We start from the raw sequence: 20,408 nt of genomic DNA on the forward strand, positions 1-20,408 counted from the left end.
GGGCCACTGGGCCTTTTCTGCCGGTGGTCACCGTTCCGCCTACCTGGCAGGCGCTGGGGGTGGGGGGCGGCTCTGCCTCTCAGCAAGCCGCTGCTCCTCTTCTGCCGGTCTGCTTCAAGTATTTTGAAATTCTATTATTGTTGCATGTCTATGCTCAAATGATATTTTAATTATGACCAAATGAAAGGATAACAGTTTCTCAACTTCTCCTTTTATTATAATCAAATGTCCCTCTTTGTTGTTGGTGGTGCTAATGCTGCTGCTGCTGCTGCTACTGCTGCTGCTGCCACCACTGCTGATACTGCTGCTGAGATAGAACTGCAGGCCTGTACATGCTAAGTGCATACTCTGCCACTGAACTACATCCCTAACCTTTAAATGTCCCTCTTTATTCCAAGTAATATTCTATTCTGAAACATAGTTTTCAAGACTTTATGATTAAGCATTGGCTCATATGTATTTTCCATCATTTTATTTTTAAACTTATCTATATTTGTACAAGATGCATGGAAATAAGCAGCGTAGTACGTTCTTGAATTACCAAGCATTTTGACAATTTCTTTCTACTTTTAATTGGCATAGTCACATTTAATGCAAGTACTTATATCTGGAATTTGTATTTACCTTCTCCTTGTTTGTTTTTCCATTTGCTTTTTATTCCTTTATCCTTTTCTCCTGTCATTTTTAAAATTAAATAAGTATAATTTTACTCCATTTTTGCTTTCTATTGGCTTATTAACTCATATTCTAGCTTTTAATTTCTACTTTTGGTGGGGGGGATAACCAGAGATTGAACTCTGAGCCACATCCCTAGCCCTATTTTGTATTTTATTAAACAGGATCTCACTGAGTTGCTTAGCGTCTTGCTTTTGCTGAGGCTGGCTTTGAACTTGCAATCCTCCTGACTCCACATCTCAAGCCACTGGGTTTACAGGTGTGTGCTACCATCGCTGGCTCTAATTTCTATTTTAAAGTTTGAAATATGCACATATCACTTAAATTATCATAGTCTGTATTCAAACAATATAAAACTTTTTTGTATGTCCTTACATGTTTCAAGATGAAGACTAGTCACTAGAAAAATCAACCAAATCATTAGAGGGTTATATTTAGGGAGTGACAATCACCAGGGAGGTAAAGGAATCAGCTTTGTGGTTGTGATCAATCAAATTGTCAATGATTTAATCCATCAACCAATGCAACCTCTGAAGCTTTCCAGGCAATGTGTTCACAAGGTGCTGTGCTCTGATTCCCTGGGGAAAGGATGGAAGCTCTGTGCTTCCTTCCATACTTTGCCCTATGTGTGCCCTTTATAATATAACTGGAACTGTAAGTATAACACTTTTCTGATTTCTGAGTTATTCTAGTGAATTATTGAACCTGAGCTCCTTGGTTAGTTTTTTCTTTCTATGTAGAATCCCAAAGAACCCACAATAAATTAACAAAGATCCTCTGGTCACTGAAAATTCCTAGGGATTTTAAAACTCTGCACTAGGGACCAAGGACATAGAGCAGACCTATTATTTACTACATAGAGGCTGGTTGTGGAGTTCATAGGCAGGACATAAGTAACATTTGCCCAGGACTCTGGCTTATGTTTTATAAGTCCAGATTTGGATGATCTCTGAAGCCAGGGGTTGGTTGGAGTGACCCCTCCTCAGTCACTGTGAAGACCCAGTGCCTTGGGTTATCCTGTGCCTTTCCCTCAGCTGTTATTCCAAAAGCATGCAAAATCCCTGGCCACCCATCTTTCACTTTCAATGCCAGGCAAAGGGTCTACTGCTGGGAAAAGATTACAGAAATTTGGTTTCACTTTTCTGTTCCTGGAAATTCTGCTCTCCAATTGTGGACTTCTTCCTTCTGTGCTATTGGCCTGATTCCTGGGAGGGCAGGACAAACCCCAAAGATAATTTAAGCCTCACAGCTCCTTACACACAGTCCAGGGTTAAGTCCAGCCCATTTTTATCTGTGGTAGCCACAGAAGCACACAGGACCAGGACTGCCAGGGGATAACAGGTCTACAAAAGTTATTTTCTGGGTTGGGCTGCAGGGACGCCCTTCTTCAAACCCAGCTTTTTCTGATCTTTCGGTAGAGCACAAGGAGCTCAACTGTGACACCTTTTCTCTAAGAAACTGGTGAGTAGAAAATATTTTGGAATTAATACAGCTTAAAAATAGAATTGTAAATCTGTGTTTCTGAGAGTGGGACCTCCTTGTTGCTCAATATGAGGTGCCATGGACTTAAAGGCTAAAAGTCGGATGGTTGATGAACAGCTATAAGCCATTCAGAGAATTTAAATATGTGAGACATTTTCAGAGGCCAGTCACAGGCAAGCTTCATTCCTCTGCACTGTAGAAGGACCATGTAAAGTCAGGATGCCAATAGATATTGACTTTCACTGAGAACATCTGAAATCTGACGTTCTTCATCTAATATCCAAATACTTCTCACTCTGAAGAATGGGCATATCATGTAAACACAGAAACACAGAAGCTCTTAGGTCTTCATTTCATCCCTGACTGTACCTCTCCTTACCAAATTGTGGTCTTGATCTTTGCCTCTATGCAAGAGCTCTGCACTTGGAAGGAGGAGTTTTACTTTGAATCCCAGTTCTGAGCTTTGCTAATGGCAGGCAGGACTCTACTGGTCTCTCAACCTCTGTTTCTTTTTCCATAACTTGAAGATGAAAATTATTATAATGTCCTTATAGGGCTGTTAGGATGAAGTGAGGAATGTATGTACAGATGCACATGTTAGGTTTATTTAATGTATATTTCCATATTCCCTCTTATTTCTCCCCTGCTCACACTCAGTAAACACACTCTGAATAGCTGGAAGACAAAGTCATAGCAATTCTATATAGTGCTCTGCCCCAGCTACTACCACCCAACTACTGCAGCAGAAAACAAACAAGAGCACATGGCTTTTGTGTGTTGAAAGTTTCTCAGGACACAGAAGTTTGATGTCTACATCTGCATACCCTTCAGCCTCTGTCACTGGGGTCCCAGTCTCTTTATCTGCTCAATTACTCAGGACCTATCTCCATGAATATTTATGACATCCTGTATTATTTGCTCTGGCAACCTCTATAAATGCACTAGTCCAAATCAACATCTGCTGAGACTCATGTTTCACTCTGTTGGATCCTCTTCAAGTCTCTGGCTATGTTTTCCACTTCAAAACTCACTTTACTCATTCTGTATTTTGCCAGACCTTATATATTCCAGAGGGGGGTGCAGGATGGGCTGCTTTCTACACAGCAATGGGTTGGCCCCCATAAACTACTAGATCCTCAAGATTTACCCTCTCATGTATGTGAAAAAAAAAATTATGCCAAGCAGTCAAAGTACTAACACCATGCCCATGAGTGGCTGATACCTTTCCACCCACCCAATGACAAGTCAGACATCTCCATTCTTCCATGCAGAATGCTTGCCATCTCTGATTATATATACACCAACCCAGATCTTGTATATCTGCTCAGAAAAGTTTCTTCCAGGATTATTCTTGCCATTTTCTGTCCTCATGGACTGTATTAAATGACTTCTAGCGAGCTCCTAAAGGATGTGCCTAAACCCTCACTTGCAACCAGATGGCATCTATTTGAGCTGCCTTCCTCTCAGACATCCCACCCTGAGTTGAGGTGCCTTGGTTTGTAGTCTAAAAATTCTTCCCTTTCTCTCTATTGCATTCAATATATTGGTCTTGCACATTATTCATCATATTAAGCTCTGGATGTGTGATTTCATCTGGTGCCTTGTCTCAAGGTATACATGTTCTTTAATCAAAAATATCTAGGACTCCAGAACCAGGTTAATTCCATTGATATTAGGAAGGGTGACAGAGGCACCTCCATGGCATGGCTGACTTTGTACAAGACCCACTTCAGCCCCTCCTATAGTCTTTGATCACACCATCTCTTCTACTGATGACACTTTCTACACTAGTCAGTCCCCAGGTATCTGATCTTCCTCCCTCATCGTGGGCCTGTTTTATACAAAAGCTAGAGGTAGGTGAGGGGGTAGAGTCTTAGAAAATCATAAGTGTATAGTCTAGCATGTTTGCATATTTTCTTCTTAATTTTTAACTTCCTTTTTAGACAAGTTTTAGTTTACAGAAAAATTAAGATACAAACAGTTCCCAAATACTCACTGATCCTTCATATGCATAGCATGCCCCATTATAACCCCCCCACACTCACACACACACCAAGTTGATATGTTTGTTACAACTGACACATTTGTTCATTGACACATTATAATCACCCTGTGTTAGTCAACTTTCTATTACTGTGGTAAAATATCTGAGAAAATCAACTTAAAATACAAAAAATATTTTGGCTCATGGTTTCAGAGGTTTCATCTCATGGAAATTTAGATCTGTAATTTCTGGACCTCTGGGGAGGAATAATGTTATGGAAGGGGAGACTTGGAAGAGCAAAGCTGCTCACTTAATGGCTTCCAGGAAGCAGAGAGAGAGGAAGGGGCCAGGTACAAAATACACCCTTCAAGTTCATGTCCCCCAATGACCTACTTTTTCCAGCTAGGCCCACCTCTTAATTTTCTACCATCATCCAATAGCACATCAGCTATGAATCCATAAATGAACTAATCCATGATGAGGTCAGAGCCCTCATCATTCCATCACTCTCAAAAGCTCCACCTCTGAACATTGCTGCATTGAGGACAAAACCATCAACATATATGCCTTTAGGGGACATTCCAGATCCAACCCACAATGCAACTAAGGTTGCTCTTTGTTCCTACTGTTCTACATGCCAAAGATTTGGACAGATGTATAATGGCATATATTCACTTTTATAGTATCATTCCAAATATTTTTAGTGCCCTAAAAATCCTTTGTGCCTTTTCATACCCACTGAAGCTCCTGGCAACCACTGCTCTTTTGACTTTTTCCAAATTTGACCTTTCATCTATAGATTGAAATCATACAATTTGTAGCCTTTTTTAGAGTGTCTTCTTTTGCTTAGTATTACACATTTAAGATTTAAGCTTCTCAACATCTTTTAATGGCTTAATAGCTCATTTCTTTTTAGTACTGAATAGTATTCCATTTTTTTAAATATTCCATAGTTTATTAATCCACTCACCTACTGAAACTCATCCTGGTTGTTTCCAAGTTTTGACAGTCATGAATAAAGCTTCTAGAAACACCCATGTACAGGTTTTTGTTTGAACAAATATTTTCAGTTCCTTTGGGTAAATATCAAGGAACATGGATGTTGAGTATACCAAGCCGTCTTCCAAAACAGATGTATATTTTGCATTCCTACCTGTAGTAAAGGAGAGTTCTTGATGGTCCACACTTTTGCCATCATTTAATAGTGTCAGTGTTTCAGATTTAGTCATTCTAGTATGTAGTGGTACAAAATTGATGTTTTAATTTGTTTTCCTCTGATAATGTATGATGTGGAGCCTATTTTTTATTTGATTTTTTTGTTATCCATAGACTTTCTTTGATGAGGTTTTTGTTAAGGTCTTTGACTCATTGTTGAATGGTGTTATCTGTTTTCTTATTGTTAATTTTAAGGGTTCTTCGTGTAGTTTAGAAAATAGTCCTCTACCAGGTGTGTTTTTTGTAAGTACTTTTCTCCCAGTTTGGGGAGAAAAATTCATTCTCCTAATATCACCTTTCATAGAGAAGTTATAACTTTAATGAAGCCCAGATTATCAATTATTTCTAATATGGATTCTTTTGTTATGTTGATTCTAAAAAGTCATTGCCATACCAAGGTGATCTAGGTTTTCTCCTATGCCATCTTTCAAGGTTTTTATGGTTTTGCATGCTATATTTTGAGTAAATTTTTGTGGAGGGCATAAATTCTGTGTCTAAATTCACTGTCATGCTTGTCCACTTTTTCCAACTGTTTTGTTGAAAATATTATCTGTGTTCCATTGAGTTGCCTTTACTCCTTTGTAAAATATCGATTGATATATATGAACACTCTAAACTGTTATTGAGATGTGTGTGTGTGTGTGTATATATATATATATATGCATAAATATATACATATATACATAAATAAAGAGAGAGATGTTTATGGACTCTTTATTCTGTTCCATTGGTTTACATTATAAGTCTTGAAGTCAGTTATAGCCACCCTATAGGGGGAAGCACAGGTTGGTAGTTTCATCTTTACCTTGTTTCACTGCTCATATGTGCAAATATTATTTTTATTAAAAAAAATAACTAAAAGAAGATCAATAAAGAATAGCCTGGGGCTGGGCTATGGCTCAGCATTAGCACACTTTTGCCTGACATGTGTGAGGCACTGGGTTCAATTCTTAGCACTGCGTATAAATAAATAAAGGTCTATCAATAACTAAAAAACATTAAAAATGAATAGCCTTGGCAGGAAAGTTTCTATAGAAAAATAAGACCTTGAAAATAATGAAGAATCTCTTCATCAAAATGAGCAGGACAAGATAAGGAAAAAGGCTTGCTAAGAGCCAACTTAACATGTAGGCCAGAAATCCTGGCAACATACATGAATAAAAAGAGATCGTTTCCCCAGTCATAATGTGGGACTAGGGCTGAAGTTCTGTTTTGCCTTAAGAGCAAAATCAAGATCTTCCCTACTGTGCTAACTCTTTGAACTTCTCACTTCTGTCCTCCCCCTAGTGCCCTCTACTTCTCACAGCCATGGGTCAGGCATCCTCCTCCACAACCCCTAATAAAGAGGCTCAAGATTTTACCTTCAGCTGTGACAAGTTTTTTAAGACTTTCAAGATGGAAAGCAAAATCCTCTCTCCAGAAACCATTGCTTCAATTCAATCACACCAGGATGAGGGGAATATTCAGAAAACTGTTTCTGCAATTAACGATGCATTGAAAAATATCCAGAATGCCCCACTGAACATTGCAGTGACAGGGGAGAGTGGAGCAGGGAAGTCCACTTTCATCAATGCCTTGCGGGGGGTGGGGCATGAAGAAAAAGATGCAGCTACCACTGGGGTGGTGGAGACAACCATGGAGAGAATTCCATATCAACACCCAAAGCTTCTTAATGTGATAATATGGGACCTTCCTGGGATTGGGACCACTAACTTCCAACCTCGAAAGTACCTGAAGAAAATGATGTTTGGTGACTATGATATTTTCATTATCATCTCTTCTACACGCTTCAAAGAAAATGATGCACACCTGGCCAAAGCCATTGCAAAAATGAACAAGCAGTTTTACTTCGTTCGAACAAAAATCGATATCGATATATACAATCAGAAAATATGCACACCTAAATCCTTCAATAGGGACAAGCTCCTGCAAAAGATTCGAGATGACTGTCTCAAACACCTGGAAGATAACAATATAAATGGTGCTCAAGTCTTCTTAGTCTCTAGCATTCACGTGTCTGACTATGACTTCCCTAACCTGGAGACCACTCTTCTGAAGGAGCTGCCCGCTCACAAGCGCTACATCTTCATGCAATGCCTGCCAAGTGTTACTGAGGCTGTCATTGATCGGAAGAGAGATTCCCTGAAGCAGATGGTCTGGCTGGAGGCCCTAAAGGCTGGAGCATCAGCTACCATTCCTATGATGGGATTAATCAATGATAATGATATAGAGAAGTTAAAGGAGACCTTAACCCTCTACAGATCTTACTTTGGGCTGGATGATGCATCACTGGAAAATATGGCTAAGGATTTCCAAGTATCCATGCAGGAACTCAAGGAAAACATTAAATCTCCCCATTTGCTCTCAGTTGACAGGGATGAATCCTTAGGGGAAAAAGTACTGACATATATTGAGAAAGTTTGCTCAGTCACTGGAGGATTCCTTGCCACTGGTCTTTACTTTAGAAAGGTCTTCTATTTACAGACTTATTTCCTTGACACTGTGGTCAGTGATGCTAAAGTTCTCCTTAAAAGGGAAGTTCTTTTCACAGACTCAAAGATCTCTGAGCAGAGCTTTAAAAATGGGGTAAGTGAAGCAGAGAGCCCCTGACTTTACCTCAGTATTTTCATGGCACTGCAGACTGAAGAGATGGCTTAAGGATCTCTTGAAGCATCATGGCCAGGCTGCAATATTCTTGGATATGATCCTTCTTGGCAAAATAAAGTACAGGAATCTGGAATTGTATGCTAAGAAAAGAGAATATCTCTGTGTGCTGGTTATTTGTACCCAGGAAAGGCTCATTGAAGATATTGGACACAGTGAAGTTTCTGGACACATAGCATATCTTCAAAAATTTTTTTTGAACAAATTTTTTACATAGCATGTTTTTTAGAGTTCCCAATATTTTGCTAAAAAGGTATCATTCTGATCATTTATAAGCCAATTAATGTTGATTCATATCTTTCTTGTTTCTTTTAGGATTATCATTTTATTTGGTGAATACATAAAAAGAGTAAGTTGGGGGCTAGGATTGTGGCTCAGTGTCAGAGCCCTTGCCTGGCACATGTGAGGCACCAGGTTCGATCCTCAGCACCACATAAAAATAAATAAATAAAGGCATTATGTCCATCCACAATTAAAAAAATATTTAAAAAAAAAGAGTGAGTTGGATATTGTTTAATGGGAATGACCGAGAAACATTAGTTATACAAAACTTTCATCTAAAGTACTTTATTACAGGGGTAAGTGCACAAGATAGGAACTTGGTCCAAGGGTGTGCATGCTGGAGGCCTAATTACTCCTTGGTTGTTAACAAAGATCATTGTGTGCCTGAAGTTGAAATGGAATAAGAGAAAAGAGGATAGTAATAAAAAATAAGTAGAAATAAAAAGAAATACAAAATTCCTTAAACAGGGCTGGGTTTGTGGCTCAGCAGTAGAGCACTTGCCTAGCACGGCAAGGCCCTGGGTTCAATCCTCAGCAACACATAAAAATAAATAAATAAAATAAAGACATTATGTCCAACTACAACTAAAAAATAAATGTTTTCTTTAAATTCCCTAAACATATGAAAAGATGTTCCATCTCTCATCTGATAAGAGAAATGTAAATTAGAAACAGAATCTAACCTAGATATAATTTCTCACATATTAGATTTGGAAAACTTACAAAGTTTAATTTTGAGTGAAAATTTAATTTCGTTTTACTCTTCTGGTATCAATAAGAAAAGATACAAAAAATCACATGGTCTATAATTAGGCTGGGGAATTACACATATTACATTGTTTATATATATTTAACATATATATTTACACATTGACTCAGTGGTCCTACTTTGAACAATCTGTCATAAAAGTTAGATAAAGTAGAAAAGGGTATTTGCTTGAAGTTATTAAATATGGCACTATTTGAAATAGGAAATACTGTAAACTATTCAAATATTCTAGTAGGGAATTGTACATCCATAAAATAGAAGCCTTGACAACCATACCAGGGAATGAGGAATATCTTCTATATTGCTCAGATGTCATCTTCAGGACAGACTATTAAGTACAAAAATCAAGATATAGAAATATGTATATGGAATATCACTGCCAATCTAAGAAAGTTCAAAATATGAACATGCCTTCAACATACCTTAAAGAATAACAAATCCTCAGAAATCAAATTTAATAACCTTTAAGGGAAAGGATCATACTGGGTAGAGGGACAGTAGTAAAAGCTACATTTCACTTTAGCTTACTGTATCTTGGAACCATGCTAAAGTTTTATATACCTAAACAGCTGAATAATTAACCTTTAAAAACAATATTTATGAAATAGAAAATAATATGAAACAAATTAAGGTGGTTGGCATAACCAAATATAAGTTATTTTAAGATTATAAAATATTTTCATATGAGGCCTGGGGATATAGCTCAGTTGGTAGAGTGCTTCCCTTGCACATACAAGGGCCTGGGTTCAATCCCTAGCACCAAAAAATATACATATTAATATGAAAGTAAATTTCTAGTAGAATATATTCCAAGAACAGAGACAATGATAAAATAAAACTTACACTTTATCAGTAGCAATATTTATAATAATAACAATGATATTGCTTTACTGTGAATGTATTATACACATTAGGATAAAGCCAAAAAAAAAAAAGCAATTAGTTTAATGTCATTAAGTAACAAGACATTCAGAACAACAGACAAGAGATCCAAATGTAAGTTGAAATGCTGGTGCACATCTGTAATCCCAGACTCCAGAGGCTAAGAAAAGAGAATTACAAGTCCAAGACCAACCTCAGCACCTTACTGAGGCCCCAAGCAACTTAGCAAGACCCTGTCTCAAAATTTTAAAGAAAAAAAATTAAAAGATCTGGGGATGTGGCTCAGTGATTAAGTGTCCCTGGGTTTAATTACCAGTACCAAAAAAAAAAAAAGGATTTAAATGTAAAACAAAAAAAATAATAATTAAAGTAAAAATAGGAAGTATGAATACATGAGATTTTATCTTTTTGTGTATAGTGGAAAAAACCTAACAGCAATGACTAATCCAGGAACAATGAACACTCCTGTCACCACCCAATCTGTGATCTTAGAATACCACTGCATATATGACTCTGGGGCAGTAAATTGAACTTCTTAGTCTGATGCAATAAATATAAAATCTGCATTGTAAGGTTAGAAAATAAGGAAATTGTTGAAGAATGTTACAGATGTGACCGAACAACTCAGAAAACAATTTGAGATGGTACCACTAGACTAAAATGGGACAATTTGAGAATCTACATGTATAAGAACTGTAGGAAATTGAAATATGTCCAATCTGTTTTCATCAGCAAGGCCATAGTTAAACTTTGGTCAACTTTGAAGTATCCTAAGAAACCAACGCTTAATTTTGAATACTGGCATATAAGGGATTAAATCACATATAATAAGAATAAGTAAAACATAATATACATAGTAAATCATAAATAATATGCAATTGTATGTATAGTCTATGTGTGAATTTATATATTTTCATTTTCAGAACACTCTACCCCAAAAGGACTGGTATTAAGGGAGGTACCACTAAACCAGTGAAGTTGGCAGGAGAGAGCATGACCAGTATTTGAGAACTGGTTATTGTGAGGAATCTTGAGTGTTGTTATCAGAAACCCTGAAAAGCAAGCAAAGGGCTAGAATTTGGAAATATACACTTGCTGAGAGAGTTCCAACATCATAATCAGGAAATTTAACCCATCTCTGAATGAAAAAAAAAAGCAGAATTCTAGGAGAAAGAGCAAAAACTGTGAAGGAATCCCAAGATATCAGAACACAGTTCCCTTCTCTGTGTGAGTGTTTCAGTCTGAGTCAGAACTAGACACTGGAATGGTTAAAAAAAAAAAAAAAAAAAAGCCAAAACTTGGATGATATATTTGTTGACATGAACCAGACAGCACTGTGTAGGATTTAAAATGAGATTGTTGAGCTACACAAATGTAATCGTAAAAGTTATGAGATAGGCTAAAGATAACATCAGGGATAGAGAATAGAGACCTAGAAGGACATATTAAAAGGAAATTAAATTAATTGTTTTTTATTTAAATTAAATAAAAAATTAAATTAATTGCTTTATATTTCCTCCTACTTTGTAGAACATTGAGGCTATCATTTCAATAAACTGCTAATTTTTTTAATGTTTTTGTAATAGAAAAAATAAGGTCATTAAGATTTTAATGATGAAAGAAAATTGTGTTTAGTAGTCATGATCAGTTCACTATTCCTGACTTGGTAACAGCTAAAAGAAAGGGAAAAAAATGTTAAGCTAGCTGAGGACAGTGGTGCATGCCTATAATTCCAGTGGCTCAGGTCTCTGAGGCAAGAGGCTCATGAGTTCAAAGCTAGCTTCAGCAACCCTGGAGGCACTAAGGAACTCAGTGAGACTCAGTCTCTAAAGAAAATACAAAAAGGCACTGGGGATGTAGCTCAGTGGTTGAGTGCCCTTGAGTTCAATCCCCAGTACTGAAAGAAAAAAGAAAACAAAAGTTAAGAAGCTTTCTAATTACACTTCTTTCCTGATTGTGTGGGATCTTTTTGACAAAGTCTAAGCAGCAAGAAGTGACCACTCTCAGATTTGTAAAACATGTTAAATGAGCTCTGCATCATTTTGGCTCTAGTTTAGAACCTCTTAGAAGAGAAGGAGAAAGGAACACTATAAGAAAAATAGAGGCATTATTTGACAATTCTTTTTGTGTTTGTTTGTTTTCTTGGTGATGGCTGGGGATTGAACCCAGGGCCTTGTACGTGCGAGGTAAACACTCTACAAACTGAGCTATATCCCCAGACCTTTGACAATTCTTTTTATGAAATGAAGAAAAGCAAAGTCCTTGGTTCATATAAAATTTCGACCTCTTGGATGCAGAAGTAAACAACGTAAAGTAAGCCCAGGATAGGAAGGCACTCCAACTTGGATCTTGCAAAGTTTGTTGATGAGGAGGTGATCACAGGTTTTGATACGTTTCCCAACAGAGGTTATTGCATTGTGACTAGAATTCACACTCCTAAATAGTTAGGACTATGCTTTTGGTCCAGAAGTATCTTCTTTTACCCATGTTAGGAGATGGGAATAGGCCCCTTTTCCTAATCAGTTGGGGTCAGAAATGTGAGTGGCATGAAAGATACAACCCTGTTGACACATTCAGTATGTAAATGATTATTTATATAAATTGAACATGACTGTTTCGAGGATGTAAAAGCAACTGAGTGGCTCAAACTAACCTTTTAAATAAGAAAATTGACTGGAATAGAGATTATGTCAAATATATTGATGACAAATACAGTTTTAGAAAACTTTGCTTTGTATGCATATAAGTATATGTTGTGTGTGCATACCTAAGTTCCTAGACATGTTCCCTAACCCAAAATCGTTAAAAGAATTCACAACAATGCTTTATTTTTAAGGTTTAATCCCAAGGCAGTGAGAGTGAATGGAAGGATGAGAGGCAATGCAGATTGATAGTTTATACCGCTTGTCACTGCATCAAAATGAGTCACAGAGAGACAAGGCCCCAAACTCAGCAAGTGGACCTTCTCAATCATGTGGTGTATCTCTGCAGAGGTTCAGTGGACAAAGTCTCATGCCTTGCAGATTTCTATTGAGTGAAAAAAGAAAGGGATCACCTACTGTTTGCTATTAAAGTGTTAAAGAGGTATTTAAGCTCTGCTATTATTTTATTTAAGAGTAAATATATTGCAGAAAGAAATAAGTCAATTTTAGAAGAAATCTATCTGCATCTGATAAAAATGTAAGTTTGCAAGTAGCTAATATGCCAACTGTATTTCATGGTGGAAATAGGTATTCACTTTTTGCCCAGTATGAAACCCAACCTGCCATCATGCACCAGGGCAGTGTGGATGATAAAGACAGAATTCCTGACCTATGAGATCACTGTCTAAAGTTGTTGTTCATCTTCAGCTATGAAGAACATTAGCCCATGATTTCTTTTTATTTTTTATGTTTTTAGCAAACAAACTGGTGGAACCCTCTTTATTAGATACAGAGAGCCTGGCCCACACAGGGGACAGATAAGCTTAGTCACTGTGCCCAAGGACAGGGACTTCTAAGGGCAGGAATACTGTCCTGCTGAGACAGGCCTCACCCACTGCAGCCTGGTTATCCCCTATACCACATTTTCATGGGATTGGGGACATGTGAATCCAAATGTTTGTCTGTTTTTCCTTTCCTCATGTTTCCATTTACTCTATGCTGGTTTCCTTATTTTGTCACTTGAGTAAATTAATCAATATAATGATACTACAGACAACTGCTCTATCAAAAGTTTTGCAAAATTCACCTACTGGAGAAAATAGGAAGTGAGAAAAAGCCATCAATACAATGAGATAAAACACCATAGTGGATTTGGAGACACCTTGAGGGGAGACAGCCCCTACTGGTTCCTTTTCCCATGGGAAAGAGGACACCTTCTAGGGTGGCTGGGAAGAGGGTAGGGAAGGTTTGAGGGAGCTCTCAACATCAGAAGGGCAGGAGATAAAGAAATAAAATAAAGGCATAAGCCTGGAAAAAATAGAGACACAGAGGTGACACGAGAGACAGAGTTACAAGGATAAAGGACAGCAAGACCACAAGGTATTACCAGATTTTGTCTCCAAAGGCTGAGTCTTTTTTTTCTTCTTCTCAGAATTGTGGAAACAATAATAAGATGGAGCAATGGTTGAGCAGTAAAAATTTTTATTCTTGGCCAAGAACTAGAAAAGTGGGAGATAAACTTGTAAATCAACTTCCTGCCCCTTGGGCATCAGTAGGGTAAAATTGGGTAAAAGAAAAGAGGGGAAAGAATAGACTAGTAAGGGGGAGAATATTTATATCTTTTCTAGGTATGTGCTGAGATTTTCCAGGAATTTGGGCACCACCATTTTGCTCCTTTTAATAGTACTCTCAAGTCACTGTCTTGGAGTTTTAGTCAGCTTTTTTGTTGCTGTGACTAAAAGACTTGACGAGAACAATTTTAGAGGAGGAAAAGGTTACTGGAGGATGCACAGTTTCAGAGGTCTCAGTCTAATAGACAGCAGGCTCCTTTCAGGGCTCCAGGTAAGGCTGAACATCATGGTGGAAGAGTGGGGTGGAGAAAAGCAGTCCACATGATAATCATGAAGCAGAGAGAGAGAACCAGTCACCAGATACAAAATATATACCCCAAAGGCATGCCTCCTCCAGCCACACCGCACGTGCCTACAGTTACCACTCAGTTAATCCCATCAGGGGGATTCATTCATGATTGAGTTAGGGCTCTCATAATCCAATAATTTCTCTTCAAAATCTTCTTGCATTGTCTCACACATGAGCTTTTGAGGACATCTCCTATCCAAATCATAATATAGGGCAATTGTAAATGGTCATGGCACTACGGGTGGCATTTAGCATGCAGATGGAGTTATGCTGAAGTTAGAGGTTGTCTGGCAGCCATTTTAGATCCAACCAGTTTCAGCTAGACCACCTGTAGAAGAACTTCTGGGTTATAGGCATCCAGACATCAAAGATGAACAAGATCAGGGCAGGGTAGAAATTCAGCTAGGTCACCTAGAGAATTTCTATTGAATCTCATCCAAGCACTAGCTCTTAACATTTGATAAAGGGTAAAATTGTATCCGATTTTTAAGTCTCTGCTGCACATATTTCCATCTAAGGGCAACTTTTGGTCATTTTGATTTGTATAAAGGTCACAAAGGCCCTCTTTCATCCAGGCCCAACCTAGATCAGGGTAACTTGTGGTTTGGGGGGTTTCTTTGTCTGTTTTTGTTTTATCAGTAGAGGAGTTTTTGGACACATCCTTTAACCTTGAGAGGCAAGAACAACTCTGGAAATAAGAATTTATTAGTCAGTGTTACAATATATTGTTATCCTTTTAACTACAGTTAGATCAGAATGTCTTTGTGTGGACTGCTTTAAAGAGAGACATGCTGAAAGCATGTAGTCTCAGTCTATAGAATTAATCCTTTAAACTCCATGTTTCCACCACTCATATATGCCTGCTGTCTAACATTCCCCTTCCCACATAGAACTAGAGAACCTGAAGCATCTTAGAGAAGTGGACACCACTGAGTTCTTTCTTCGGCTGCTTCCTACTGGTGAGGACCATAGGCCTTGGAACAGGAGTCTCCCATCCTTGTTATCTGTCAGAGGGACATGAATAATCAAGGTAAGTTAGCATCAGGGCTAAGAGATCGATGGTAAAACTCAAGAGTGTTTGAAAATGAATGGTATTAGAGTGGCAATTGAATCCTGACAGCCTGGACTGATTGAGAGAAGCAGTGAACAAAGAGTTAAGTTCATAATTTCACAGTAGTATATGAGAGCAGAGTATGATTTTTTCCAAATAATTATTTTCAGAAATACTAACAACTTTTTTTAACCAAGATCCAAGAGGTTAGCAGATCTGTTAGATCTGGCTAAATTGACTCAGTACAAACTTTTGATTTTGGCAGAGTCTTTTGTGATAGTTATTATCAGGCATGTAAGCCTAAGAATCCTTTCCTTTATAACCTCCTGGCTTTATTTAGTTTAGGATAGGGCTGACATGAGTGACTCCATCTTTTATTTTTTAATTGCTTCTTTTTAGTTATACATAACTAGTAGAATCCACTTTGACATAATTATACAAGCATGGACTATATCTTATTCTAATTCAGATCATAGTACCTCTCCTTTCCTTTTCCTTTCCCCTTCCCCTGCTCCCTTCTCTCTATTAACCTTTCTGCCATTTACCCGTAGTTATTATTTTTTAAATTAATTTCTTGTTTGTGTACATAATGTTGAGATGCACTGTGGTGTACATATACACAGAAAATTTATGTCAGATTCATTCCACTGTTTTTTCTTTCCCTGTCCCCCTTCCTTCTGTTCATTCTCCTTTGTCTAATCCATTGAACTTATACCCCACTCCCCACCTTATTGTGGGTTCACTTCCACATATCAGAGAAAACATTTGACCTTTGGTTTGGGGGGATTGGCTTATTTCACTTAGCATGATAGTCTTCAGACCCATTCATTTACCAGCAAATGTCATAAAGTCATTCTTCTTTATGACTGAGTATTATTCCATTGTGTATACATACCCACACTCTCTTTATCCATTCATCTGTTGAAGGGCACCTAGGTTGGCTCCATAGCTTAGCTATTATGAATTGAGCTGCTATAAATATTGATGTAAATATTGTGTAAATATAAATATTGTAACTATGTTGTTAGAGTCTGTAAACAAGTCTGGATGACGCCTGGCATTTTGCCAGAGGGTGTGGTTTGTGAAGTAATGCCAGCGAGCCATTAAGTGTGGAGAAATGTTAGAGTCTGTAAACAAGTCTGGATGGCACCTGGCATTTTGCCAGAGGGTGTGGTTTGTGAAGTAACACCAGCGAGCCATTAAGTGTGGAGATTCCTTATTAGTTGACTGCTATATCTAGTTTATGTTAATTAGATAAGCTGTGTGGAATGTATAAATACCTCTGTTGTCCTACAATAAACGGCTCCCACTCCTGCTGTATCAATCTACACAAGTTGCTCGTCACCCCCCAGTTATTTTGCTGCAGCCGGACTGCGGCAGAATGTCACTGTGGTATGCTAATTTTAAATTCTTTGGATGTATCAAATAGTGGGATAACTGGGTCAAATTGTGGTTCCATTTCTAATTTTTTGAGAAATATACATACTGCTTTCTAGAGTAGTTGCACCAATTTGCAGTCCCAATGTATGAGTGTTCCTTTTTCCCCATCCTCACCAATACTTATTGTTACTATACTCTTTCTTGATAATTGCCCATTCTGGCTAAAGTGAGATGAAATCTCAGTGTAGTTTTAATTTGCATTTCTCTAATTGATAGAAACGTTGAACATTTTTTCATGTATTTGGTGACTGTTCGTAGATCTTCTTTTGAGAAGTGTCCATTTAATTCCTTTGCCATTTATCAACTGGGTTATTTGTCTGTTTGAAACTTAACACCCTATCTGAAGTACAGGTGGCAAAGATTTCCTCCCATTCTGTAGGTTCTCCCTTCATGCTCTTGATTGTTTCCTTTACTGTAAAGAAGCTATTTATTTTGATACTATCCCATTGATTGATTTTCTTTTTTGGTTTTACTTTTTGTGCTTCAGGAGTCTTGTTAAGTAAGTCAGTTCCTGAGCTGACGTTTTAGAGTGTTAAGCCTACAATTTCTTCTAGTAGGTGCAGGGTTTCTGGTCTAATGCCTAGGTCCTTGATCCACTTTGAGTTGCATTTTGTACAAGGTAAGAGATTGGGGTTTCAATTTCATTCTACTGCATGTGGATTCCCAGTTTTCCCAGCACCAACAAGATAGTGCCTTCAACAAGAGGCTATCTTATCCTATGTATGTTTATAGCACTTTATGGCATCTCATAAATATAGTAGGAGATGACTGCATTTATGTGGGTTTGTCTCTGTGTCTTCTATTCCATTGGTCTACATGCCTATTTTGGTGCCATTTACCATGCTGATATATATAGATATACAGATATATAGATATATAGATCAGTGTATATAATTTAAGGTCTGGTATTATGATGCCTCCTGCTTCACTCTTCTTACTAAGGATTGCTTTTGCTATTCTGAACCTCTTATTTTTCCAAATGGATTTCATGACTGCTTTTTCTATTTGAAGAACATCATTGGGATTTTAATAGGAATTGCATTAAATCTATACAGTGCTTTTGGTAGTATGGCCATTTTGACAATACTAATTCTGCCTATCCAAGAACATGGGAGACCTTTCCACCTTCTAAAGTCTTCTTTCTTTCTTTAGTGTTCTGCAGTTTTCATTATAGAGTTCCTTCACCTCTTTTGTTAGATTGATTCCCAAGTTTGTTTGTTTTAGACACTATTATGAATGGGATAATTTTTCTAATTTCTGTTTCAGCTAATTCATCCTTGATGTATAGGAACACAATTGATTTGTAGGTGTTAATTTTGTATCCTGGTACTTTGCTGAATTCATTTATAAGTTCTAGAAGTTTTCTGGTGGAGTTTTTTCAGTCTTCTAAATATAGGTTCATGTCATCAGCAGAAAGAGTGTGAGCTCTTTTCTTCTACTTACAATACCTTTCATTTCTTTCTTTTACCTAATTGCTTTGGCTAGAGTTTCATGGACTATGTCAAATAGAAGTGGCGAAATAGGCATCCCTATCTTTTTCCAGTGTTTAGAGGGAATTCATTCAGTTTTTCTCCATTTAGAATGATTTTGGCCTTCGGTTTGTAGTATATAGCCTTTATAATGTTGAGGCATGTTCCTTCTATCTCTTGTTTTTCTAGTGTTTGCATGAGTGGATGCTATATTTTGTCAAATGCTTTTTCTGCATCTATTGAGAAAATCATGTGACTCTTGTCTTTAAGTCCATTTATGTTACACCAAAAACTTTTAAAAATACACTTAATAGACCCGAAGATATTAACATATAGACTTTTTGAAAAGCCAAGTATACTTCATATTTATCAATCAATGTAGTATTTTAATTTGCTTATAAATTGTTTAGTTGTTTTATCTTTTTTTAAAATATTTATTTATTTATTTTAGTTTTTGGCAGACACAACATCTTTGTTTGTATGTGGTGTTGAGGATCAAACCCGGGCCACACACATGCCAGGCAAGCACGCTACCACTTGAGCCACATCCCCAGCCCCTAGATGTTTTATCTTTATCATGGTTTTTAGATTACCCATGAAAATCAAGATACTACACAAGCATAGTCAATGTTTTAAGACATTTTTTTCTATCAAAGAAAAACCTGATAAGCCATGGACATTGAATTTTAAACATCTTAACAGAGACAAACACAATCCTATTTACCTGCCACCTAAAAATAAAATATGTAGGTAAATAATTTTATAGACATCTTTACTGTTATCTTACCAACAAACTTAAATTAACTTATTTGTCAAAGATTTAAGTCACATGAACTAAAAGGCCTTTAATTTTATGTCCCTTTAAATTTATGATTGGTGATGGGGATATGGCTCAAGTAGTAGCGTGATCACCTGGCATGCATGAGGCACTGGGTTCGATCCTCAGCACCACATAAAAATAAAATAAAGATATTGTGTCCACCTAAAGCTAAAAAATAAACATTTTTTAAAAAATTTATGAGAGCAAAGTTAGTGAAGCAGCAGGCATTTGGGGCTCTCCACTGAGGAGAGAGAAACTACAGTTGCCTTTATCCAGAGAAGGAGGTAAATCTAAAGGAACCAAGATGATAAGGGAGATGAGATTGAGATGATACCACCTATGAGAATAAGGGCCATCCCATTCCCCTGGTATTAAAGATTGAACACCCAAGAAACCCCAAGGCAAAAAGTTTTATTTAAAGAATAGAACAGAGAGATAGACAGACTGAGGAGGGGGTCTAAGTAGGTGCCCAAGAAAGTGGGAGGAGGAGTCCTGCCTCTTTTATACATTTTAGATTTCCTTTGTTTTCATGCCCTCTCTTCCCCTCAGGCCTAGTGACCCAAAAGGTGGAGTTATCCAAGGTCAGGGACTAAGCCACCCAGAGATACAGGCAGGTAGGGAGTCACCCAGGGCACTCATTAACTCCTTTCTGGAGGTGGATAACTTGGCAATAGGTGGAGGAGGGGGAAATTCTCTAGAGGTATTAACAGTTTATTTCCTTTCCTTTTGAAGCAGCCCCCATCTTCCAAATCTGACCCAATCATTCATTACCCACACTAACTGTCCGTTTGCCCCACACCATCAATACCTGAGAGAAGATCTTATTGTATATTGTGTTCTTGGCTTTCATGTCTTGAATGAGAGGATTACAAACAGACATGAAATTCATGAAAGTTTATTATAATAATAAACTTCATTATTTTGTTTAAATAATTATTTTTTAGTTTTAGGCAGATACAATATCTTTATTTTATTTTTATGTGGTGCTGAGGATTGAACCCAGTGCCTCACAGGTGCTAAGCAAGCACTTTACCACTTGAGCCACAACCCCAGCTCCAATAAACTTTATTATTTAAACTTCTTTATGTGCTTTAGACCTGTACCTAAGGCCTA

The 20,408-nt window shown here is 37.4% G+C and overlaps 1 protein-coding gene across 1 annotated transcript in view; it reads left to right on the top strand.

Annotated features, from left to right (window-relative positions):
• LOC107160539 overlaps nt 1-8,481 on the top strand; it is a 30,326-nt gene extending 21,845 nt beyond the window's left edge. Inside the window, exon 3 of the mRNA XM_048786644.1 lies at nt 6,644-8,481. Within this exon, the coding sequence (XP_048642601.1) occupies nt 6,644-7,966 (1,323 nt within the window). The 3' untranslated portion in view covers nt 7,967-8,481. The remainder of the gene's footprint in view (nt 1-6,643) is intronic.
• Nucleotides 8,482-20,408: the final 11,927 nt, after the last annotated feature.

The sequence above is a fragment of the Marmota marmota genome, unplaced genomic scaffold (genome assembly GCF_001458135.2).
Source record: "Marmota marmota marmota unplaced genomic scaffold, marMar, whole genome shotgun sequence".
NCBI classification, from domain to species: domain Eukaryota; kingdom Metazoa; phylum Chordata; class Mammalia; order Rodentia; family Sciuridae; genus Marmota; species Marmota marmota.